The sequence below is a fragment of the Lactuca serriola genome, chromosome 6 (assembly GCF_051521515.1).
Source record: "Lactuca serriola cultivar US96UC23 chromosome 6, Lser_US96UC23_V15, whole genome shotgun sequence".
Taxonomy (NCBI): Eukaryota; Viridiplantae; Streptophyta; class Magnoliopsida; order Asterales; family Asteraceae; genus Lactuca; species Lactuca serriola.
In genome coordinates this window covers 29,568,573-29,578,744 of record NC_136413.1, presented here as the reverse complement: position 1 = coordinate 29,578,744, position 10,172 = coordinate 29,568,573, and the positions used below count along the sequence as shown (strand labels likewise).

The 10,172-nt window shown below is 35.8% G+C and overlaps 1 protein-coding gene across 1 annotated transcript; it reads right to left on the bottom strand.

The window, feature by feature from the left end:
- Positions 1 to 7,503: 7,503 nt before the first annotated feature.
- Positions 7,504 to 9,562, bottom strand: LOC145059617 (putative polygalacturonase At3g15720). The gene is made up of 10 exons (XM_079007439.1): positions 9,555 to 9,562; positions 9,292 to 9,460; positions 9,051 to 9,188; positions 8,812 to 8,964; positions 8,682 to 8,711; positions 8,393 to 8,600; positions 8,233 to 8,314; positions 8,044 to 8,152; positions 7,827 to 7,949; positions 7,504 to 7,722 (listed from the first exon to the last, which is right to left on the bottom strand). Exons 1-10 carry the CDS (start codon positions 9,560 to 9,562, stop codon positions 7,504 to 7,506), a joined length of 1,239 nt encoding a protein of 412 aa, XP_078863565.1.
- Positions 9,563 to 10,172: the final 610 nt, after the last annotated feature.

The following is a 10,172-nucleotide window of genomic DNA, read 5'->3' as shown; positions in this document are numbered from 1 at the left end:
TTTGTGATTGATGAAAACCCTTTCTTGGTATTTCAAAATTTCTCTTGAAGTTGGAGCATACAAGACAACTTGTTATTGAGGAAGAATTCAATAAGCTTGTCCCAAAGATCTTTTGGTTGTGCAGTCATCACTAGAAATAATATGCAAAAGATTATCATCACAGGTAGTATAAAACCAGGATTTGATTCGAGAATCAATGGCCTCCTAATCTTCATCATCATCACCTTTTGGGAGGGATTTTCCAGTAATATGACCATGCACCTTAGCTCCTTTGCACATGTCTAAGAAGATATGCTTCCACAGTTTGTATTTGGACCCATCAACCGATAGTTTAAAGCTAAACTGTTGTAGACATTAGTTAGTGTAAAGACAAGTTATGTAGCAGTAAGAGAGGTGGTGGAGCTCAATGCAGGTATGGTGGACATGACAGGTAGAGGAAATTGAGAAATTAAATCTAACAAGAATAGTAAATAATAAACATAAAGCTAAACCAACGGAATAAAGAAGTTTAAATGTACCAGTATTTTAACTAAAAAAAGATCAGTAGAACGCGGGTAGTGAACCAGGAAGTGATTTGCGATTAGTGGAGACTGATTGGAAGGGGTTGTGATCGAGATGGCACAGAAGGTACCATGAAATCACAAGGGAGAAAAAAAAAACACGCAGGCAATGGCTTCAATCGACAATGGAAGACGATGAAGAACTGGAGGCAACACCAAAAAAAAAAAGAACACGTCTGATGCTTGTACGATTGCTTCAGAAGGCAATCACATGAAGACTCGATACCATGTTGAATAATGTGAAAACCCGTCATTTAGGGTTGCGTGTATTGAATACATATATGCAGAATACATATTACACAAAGGGACCCTATACTATGTAAAAATATAAAAACGAAATAACTAAACTAAATATTTAACAAGAAAAACTGAGGAAATAGGTGAATCAAAAGGAGGGGAAAGCTACTTCAACCCCCCGCCCCCTGCGGATTTCACCCATTGTTAGTCCCTTTGACATCCTTAATTGAACGTCAATATGAAATCTTACAATGATATAGTTAAATCCTTTGAATGTCAACGTCAATATGAAATCTTACAATGATATAGTTAGATCCTTTGAATGTCAATTTGACATGTCTCCTTATATATAGAGTTAGGTTCAAATGCTTTCACTATCTATTGTGTGCATCTATGATTGATTTTGGACCAATCATTTTAGTTATTTTAAGAAAGTAATTAATGCATATTAAATGTTGAAGATGTAATTAATATCCATTATATCTTCAACATGTAATATGCATTAATTACTTTCTTAAACTAACTAAAATGATTGGTCCAGAATCAATCATACATGCACACAACAGATATATATATATATATATATATATATATATATATATATATATATATATATATATAATCTCAACTATATAATAATTAAAAGCATCATAGATCTTTTTAAAATTTACGCTTAGTGTTTAAAAGTCAGATGTTACCTTTGACTAGGGGTGAGTAAAAACCGAACCGCAAACCAAAAAAACCGAAAAAACCGCACAAACCGAAACCGAAATGAAAACCGATGGTACGGTTTTTAGTTTTGCAAAAACCGAAAATACTCGGTGCGGTGCGGTTTCTAGTCTCGCAAAAACCGCAAAAAAACCGAACCGCGTCGCACACACACATATATATATATATATATATATATATATATATATATATATATATATATATATATATATATTAAGTGTTGATATTTATAAGAACCAAGAACTTATGACAATTAAAATTTCTATAAATATAAATATCTATCTTATCTATCGGATGATGTTTGTGTATTTTTAAGCATACAGTCAGTAGTATTTACAATAACAAATAGTGTTTACGACATTTTTTAACATTTAAATGTGAAGAGTACTAGTGATGATAGTATCATTTTTATGAATACATTAATTGATATTATTGCATGTACATGTGAAACAAATATTATATTAATTCGTATTATGTTCAAGCACTAGAAACATGTTGGATGAGTGGTTATGTAATTTGCTTTCAAACCAATAGGTGGTGGTATCGGTTCATCTCCAAAAAATGATTAACACTCGTCATATGAGTCAAAGTAACTCACCGAGTTACTTGAGTTTTAGTAAAAAGGCAAAATGAAAACCCAAAAAGAAAAAAAAAAACTAAGAAAAAACCGCAAAAGAAAACCGGACCGCAAAAAACTGCAAAAACCGAACCGCATAAAAACCGAACGGTGCGGTTTCTAAATTTCATAAAACCGAAGTTGCGGTTTTCGGTTCGGTTTTGGGCAAAAACCGCACCGAACCGCACCATGCTCACCCATACCTTTAACATTTAATTAGATGGCCTACATAGAAACTATCGATTGGATTAATTGTTATTCGCATGATTTTCTACTTACTATGAATTTATATTTTGAAAAACCGGAATTTATTTACTACCTTATTTTATATCCTCTGAATGCTTGGATTCAGCATATTAAGATGTTCTTCTTTTGGCCTTTGCTTGGGAGATTTGGAACTTCAGGTAATGAGAGTGAATTTAATAACAGCACAAAGAACACCATTGTTCTTGTTATCAATGTTAAGGCTCTTTTCCATTAGCAAAAAATTAGAGTTTGGATAGAGGTCATATGTTAAAGTGGGATAATTGGTGTTTAAATTCGAAGGATGAATGTCTTAGGTGGTGTTTGTTTTTTAAGAGAATTTGTTTGCATTCTTTCTTCATGTCTGCGGAATACGACGTAGACCAACAGTATTCTTCAACGTTTTTGGTATTTATAAAAAAATGTTTGTTTTTTAAAATCTTCATAAAAAAAGACCATTGGTGTTGGTAGTGTTGGAGGTGTGGATGTGGTGGTGGTGTCGAAGTAGGTGGCAAAGGTGGTGGGGACTATGTCGGTTATGCTGGTAGAGGAGGTAGCGAAGGCGGTGGGCAGCTAGTTGCGAGGTTGGCGGTGATGGTTGCAGAGGTGGTGGTGGAGGTGACTGTGATGGTGATGGTGGTGGTAGCAGCGATAACGCTAAAAATGGTGGTGGAAACAAATATATCACATTAGGGGTTAAAACTTAGAAAACGTCATTTGTTTTTCGTCTTCGAAAATGAAAAGCTAATTCTTTTGTCTTTTGGAAAAAAGATACTTTAAAAAATTCTATCTTTTGGAAAAAAAAAAAGTATTTTTTCCTTAAACATATTTTTGCCCGCAAACAGATGAGGTCAAAAAAAACATTTTGCCAAACACAAAAACCACCTTAATGTCTTGTAATCTAGCTTCTCGCAAACTTCATCATTGGAATGAAAATTTTATTACAGCTCAAAAGAAATGTTTGCATATATTGTTTTGAATATTATATTTATAAGGGAATTAAATTTTAAATATTAAGTAAGTGTAACATTCGAATCTTCGAGGTAATAAATTCCAAGTATTTTGCATTTTGAAGTGGTCGACGACGTGAGGTTTGCATCGTCACGTTGTGACATGGCCTTGTTTCGTGGATACGCATTTTTGGGTGTCACGACGTGACCACGTATGGGTCACGACGTGAAAACCATCTGATGACCAAAAACCCTAGTTTTCAGGTACTTAAAGGAATGAGGAGGCTAAGGTTGCCCATCCTCAGCATCCCTTAATCTCCAACCTCAAGAAATCCTAATCATAACCCTCTTGGTGATTCTTAATTAGCCATTTTTTTGTGCATTTTCTAGCTTGAAGAAGAAGAGAAGAAAGAATAGAAGGTGTTTTATTGGTGGAGCTTTCAAGGAAACATCATCATCATCATCATCTTATATTCTTTTTGGACCTTTGTATATGTCAAAGGCTCAAACTTTATTGCTCTAAGCTGCTAGATCTAGGCTTTTGTGCCATTTTCTTCATGTTTAACCAAGTTTGAATGGAAGGGATCCACAAAGCTAGCAACTTTATGGAGTCTAAGCATCCCTTGAGCATCATAAGTTCCATATCTAGAATTTGGTAGAGTGTTGGGGTCATGCGTGAGAGTTTTGGTGTTATCTTTCTACTTTTCACCTAGAATGATTGAGGACGTGCATGGAGCATACATGGATATAAAGCAGACATTTTTATGGACCTTTGGAGTCCCCTTAAGCTTCTGGAAAAGTTAGGGTTAGGGACTTAATGGTCTAAGGATATAAATCATTAAGAGGATGATCGGAATGACTTCATGACGTGACACTGGAGGTGTAACAACATGACCAAGGAAGGATCCCGTGTTTTAAGCTTTCTGTATTCTCACATTGTGACCAAGGATGGCTCACGTCGTGACTTATGTTGAGTAGGTTGTTCGTGATTGAGTTGGTTGAGTTGGAATGACTTAAGGGGTATCGGAATGAGTGGGTTCCCAAGACGTGACCAAGGGTTGGTCATGACGTGAGACTCAATGTTGAGATTATTGACCGTTGAATTTGATTTTGTGTGTTGACTAGTTGACCCAAGTTGACTTTGGTCAAATTAGCTCGTTTTGGAGATTAGACTAATGTGGGACTTGTTGTATTTAATAGGCGTGCCATTTTGTCGTTCGCATGGCAGTAGCTATGTGGTTAGCTGATTTCATGAGACAGGTACGTCCTCCTACCATACTTGTGCGTTGAAGGCACTAATCCTGGCCCACAAATTTATATATGTAGGATGCATGTGTCTACGTGATTATTACTGGTATGATCATTTGTTTGTATGCATGGAGCCAATTTGGGCTCGGAGTCATTACGGACTTGAGGTCGATACGGATCATATAGAGTCGATTGAGGCTTGAAGTCATTACGGGCTTGGGGTCGAAACAGGTCTGATACAGAGCCAACCTGGACTCGAAGTCATTATGGACTCGGGGTTTATATGGACCCGAGGTTGTTACAGAACCGATACAGCTATATGTTGTTATATATGTTATATGTGGTATTTTAGGAAACTCACTAAGCTTTTTTCTTATAGTTTTGTGGTTTAATGTTTTCAGGTACTTCTGGTTTGAATGTGAAGAACCCAACATGATCACACAACATCCACCAGTGTTTTGCATTCTACAATTGTTTTATACTCTGATGACTATTTGATACATTTTATACTTTGATTGGTCTTTGGAATGAATGAATGAATGTTTTAGGTTGACTAAAAGAATTTTTTTTACTTATTATTTTTGGGACGTTACAAGTTGGTATCAGAGTCGTCGTTTGAGGGATTTAGGCCCACTTTCGGGTGTGTTAAGACTCAAACTGAGGAATTGATAATCTTGTCAAAAGACAAATGAGTTTTCTAAAAGATTTTTTTTAATAAAAGGGGTGTGATGTGTGTGCAATCAGTTGAGCTCAAGCAAGTGTTCCCAAAATACCATATATGTTGTTATGTTTATGGCCTAGAAAGATCGAATGTTATGTATTAATAGGGATTTATATTGATTTAGTTAATTGTTAAATTTATGCTTTTAAATTGTATACGATTAGGATCATATAGCCCTAGAATGACTGGTTTGGCCTTATTTCCTATTCCTTGTATGGTTGTGGGCTTAGGGTAAAATCATTTATTTGATAATCTGTGTGATCCCATTTTGTTTATAATTTGCATGAATAAGTAACTGGCAGTGTTGGTAGAAGTTCCTGGTAGTGTGGGAGCAAGAGAGGAAGGATTCCTAAGAGAATTTAGGGCATATAGTAGTTTGTTGTGTGTATGGTTAGCAGAGTCTTATGGGAGTGTTTTACGGAGGCGGCTTAGAGGATTCATGATAATTCTTGAGGAAGGTACACATAGGTGTGGAAGGTAGTATTGGGCTCGTACTACTGAAAGCATAGGATCTGTACTCGAGTCAAGGAAAGTTATCATGAATCTAAGAAACTCCTTGAGTGTGAGATTCTTTGTATGTATTCTGATTGTTTACATGTTGTATTTCAGTATCATAACATCACGTGGTGAAGCAGGAGGTTTAGAATCTGGTTTGAACACTAGTACTGAACCAATGGATCAGGGTATACACGAGCTCATCGCATCGGATATTACGTGAGGCATTCTTGATGTGACCCCTGTGATGTTCGGGACGATCAAGGAAGGGATTGTTGAGATGATAGAGGAGCGTTTTTGGGCCTTTCAGGCTGAGATGTCCATTGGACAGTTCGGGGGCCATACCCTCATGCTCAAGGATTTTTAGGGATGTGGTGCACTAGAGTTCTTCGGGGTGAAAGACCCCATTACCCCCAGGCGTTGGGTAGCTGACATGGAGTGTACCGGATGACGAGCTTCTACCCCGAGGGGTCAAAGGTGAGGTTCGTTGCAATCCAGTCTTTGTGTTGTGGGCCCGAGTGCAATCCACTCTTTGTGTTATGGGCTCGGGGGCAATCCGGTCGTTGTGCTTGTTGTGGGCCCCGGGGCAATCCAATCTTATGTTGTAGGCCCGGTGTGTATGCATTGTATGTATATTGTGGTGTAATGTATTTTGGGGGAACTCATTATCTTTTGGCTTACAGTTGTGGATTAAATGTTTTGCAGGTACCAGTAGTGATCTTGGGAAGGCGAAGGTGTAACTGTACACATGCATCAACAACCATGAAGATTATGTGTTTAATATATTACTCTGATTTTTAAACAAATGTATCTTGGAACAAATGGTTTCTTGAATGAGAATTTATAAATGTGAGGTTTTACCATAATTAAAATGGAAAAATTTTGTTGTGAAAATGGGATTTTACATTATGTGTGACATTATATGTCCTTTGTGTGATAGGATGTATGTGTATTGTTTGTGTATAGATAGCCTTTTGTATGTTAATCAGGTAGAATGACGAATTGATGTTAGGTTGTGAGTCTATGGATGATATGGTGGATCAACGTTAGGTTGTGAGCCTACAAGTGTTTGGTGGAACGGATTCAGTTCATCAGCTCATTGGTGGTATGCATTGTACGTGTTATGTGATGTGTGGTATATTGGATAACTTACTAGGCTTTGTGTTTACCTTTTAAAGTTAAATGTTTTTCAGATTGTTCTGGTGAGAAAATGAAGGTGTGACTATACACTGCGTCAGTGTTATGATTTTGTTTTGAGACTCCTGTTGGTATATAATATGACTCTACTTTGATGTTATGTTTTATGACTTTTAACCAAATGGATTTCATGTACTTTTGGAAAGATGATTTTGAAATGGTTTATTTATATTTTAAAAAAGAAATTTTGGAATTAGTTGTTGTAAAAAGTTTTTCCTATCAGAACACAAATTGTTTATTTTACTTTGCTTCCTATTAGGTATGTTAATTGGGGACTTGGACCATAGTCAGGGTTGTGCCTCTTCAACCCCATAAGAGACACTGCCTCTTGACGGGGCAAAGTGAGAGACTCCTCATGCATCCTATATGTACATTTGATCTTCTATGTTGGGTATACATTTAATTTCCCCCTTTTATCATTTAATATACAATAGAACACTCATAGAATATGTATCATAATCTGCACTCTCAGTTGAATTGATCAATCAGGGCATGGGGATTTTAAATTTACATGCAGCTAACACTTGGAGTGGTAGCTGCAAATCTTCCTTCAGCATTTTCGCAGTAAGCAAAATCGCCATCTCCAGTGATTCTTACGTTGTTTGTTCGGATTCCTGTACATTTAAACTTCCCACTGCAATTGAAAGTAATTGCTTGCTTTGTCGCTGAAGACCCATGTATATTTGTATATGTCACATCGCTCACTTTTACAGCTAGTGCATCTGGCTGATCGGATCAAAGAAAAAGATGTATATTAAGGTTTGAGATACTAAAATACATCTTTTACAAGAAAGAGCGACGGGATTGTTGATTTGGAGTAAAATACTTACGGGTGCGGGGCAAAATGCATGTTCATAATTAGTGCAGTAATGTTGATCAATTATGATAGGATTTTCAACATTAACAAGATGAATATCCTGAAATAGAATCCGCCTAGCATACCCCCTTCCATACTTCAATATAAGAAATGGACACAAATTAGGTGATCTTTCATAACGATAGGAAATTTCCAAACTTTATCTTCGTGTTAGATATATGTAAATTTACCGGTACTGTCTTGATCCGTAATCCATTTGTTGTTCCAGTGATGTTACAGTTTCTTACATGTATTTGTTCGGCTGTGTCATATCCACGGTTTTCCCCAAGGCTTCCAATACTGCAAAAAACTCAGTCCATTTAGTGAAGACAAATTTGTGTAAAAGTTATGATCGAGATTTGAAGCTCATGATCCAATACCTTATGCCATGGCCAGGTCCACAGAACACCCTGGTTACATTGATGTCATAAGTTCCACCATTAATGGCCACACAATCATCACCTATTTGAAATTTTAAGTATATTTAATGACTCCATCATAGAAGAAATTGCTATGAATGAAGACTTATCGCATTGATACCAGTTTGAATAGTAGAATCATGGATATTAACATGAGATGAGGCACTGATGTCGATTCCATCAGTATTGGGGCTGTCTCCAGGTGCAAGAATTCGAAGATGTCCAACATCTACACCTTTACAATCATAGATGCTGATATGCATCATCGGGCTGTTAATATGCGTTGTTCCTCTTATCCTTAGGCCATCACATTTATTAAAATGTAAAGCCTAAAAGATTCACTTTCAGATGTTAGCTTTTGCATAATTTACATGCATTGTAGTCATTTATGTAAAAATTATACATCTTACCGATGGGTGATTACAAGTTTCTGTTTTCACCTGCAAAAATTTATGATGAGTCCAAAGCTTTTTTGTTCCCCAATAATTCAAGTGTTCATATAAAAATCAAGTTCTACAAAGAAACTCATATATATATAACCTTCTTTCCCCACCAGATGGATCCTTGGCCATTAATTTGCCCAGGTCCATCGATAGTGAGTCCATGCACCCATGAGAAACTGATCCAAAAGTCTTTCCCCACACAACCCGTCCATCTTTTGAGAGTCTTCGGTGCAGTGATTTTGCCCAAAAGCTACACATCAAAAGATATATATTAAAATATCAATCATATACTACTTGGTAAATTAACATGATAATGAGTTTATGAGTCTTCTTTACCTTAATATATACCCTGGGGGATTTGCATGGACCATTGAATGCCACCGGTTTTATTAAAAATGTCTTCCCTGATGGAATGATCAAGGTGGGATCTGGCGACTTATCTCCACATAAACCTTCCCATGCTCGAATAAATGCCTGCAACATAATCATAATTCGAAAAACAACTAACTGGTTAGTGATTCTTTAACATGGAACCACATTCTCTTTTGATTTAAACTTGTAGATATGATGTATGTACCTTGGAGTCATCTGTATTCCCATCTCCTTTTGCACCATAAGACATAACATTGAAAGTGGTTGCACTTGCAGTTTTTGGGCTGAACAGAATATGAGAAAAGCTAAAAAATAATATCATGAAAAAACCCTGCAAGAGGTAGAGAACAAGTACTGTGATCAGTTTACTGAATCTAGCATATTGGAAGCGTATATGGACAGTAATCTATGTGTGCTCATTTGGGTATCTTACCATGCTCTTATGTATTGATTACATTTCTATTTCACCCTTCCATTTGATTTAATTATATACTACCAGAGTATATGAGGTTCCATTAATGCTCATAAATATTTAGATTATTTATTTCAAAATAAATTCATCATTTGACTTTTATTTATGTAGCTTTAATTTCTTGTTTCAACTAAATAAATGTAATACCTGACTTCAGATAAAGGTGTGTTCGACTCGCAATGTTAGAGAGCTTTTGACCAAAGTTTTAAAAACTAGTTTTTTAGTTGAACCGATATGGTGACCTGGTTCAATTGGTTTAACTAGTTCGGCCGTTGAGTAAACCGGTTTCTATAATTTTCATATTTTTTCGTGTTTTTCTATACAAACATATATACATACACAAATCAAGAATTCGATGTCCACAAGTTCGAATATTAAAATACATATGAAAACAAGTTTAAGATCAATCTAAATACAATAAAATAACACATAACCATAAGTTTTACATCAACCCACGTGCATTAAAAAGAAAAATAAAATCCTAGATGAATATAAACGCATCAAAAAACTTTATAACATTTATCATGTGTTTTTATTCAGAAAAATTTTAATAAATGTGAAAAAAACTATAAAAGTATATTATGTAGAAGGTTTCAATTCAGTGTGGTTTTATT

Coding starts and splice junctions, on each gene's coding strand:
- LOC145059617 (XM_079007439.1), bottom strand. Junction 9,189..9,291: donor GGAATACAGATGACTCCAAG/GTACATACATCA, acceptor ATTATGTTGCAG/GCATTTATTCGAGCATGGGA. Junction 8,712..8,811: donor CCATCTGGTGGGGAAAGAAG/GTTATATATATA, acceptor AAATTTTTGCAG/GTGAAAACAGAAACTTGTAA.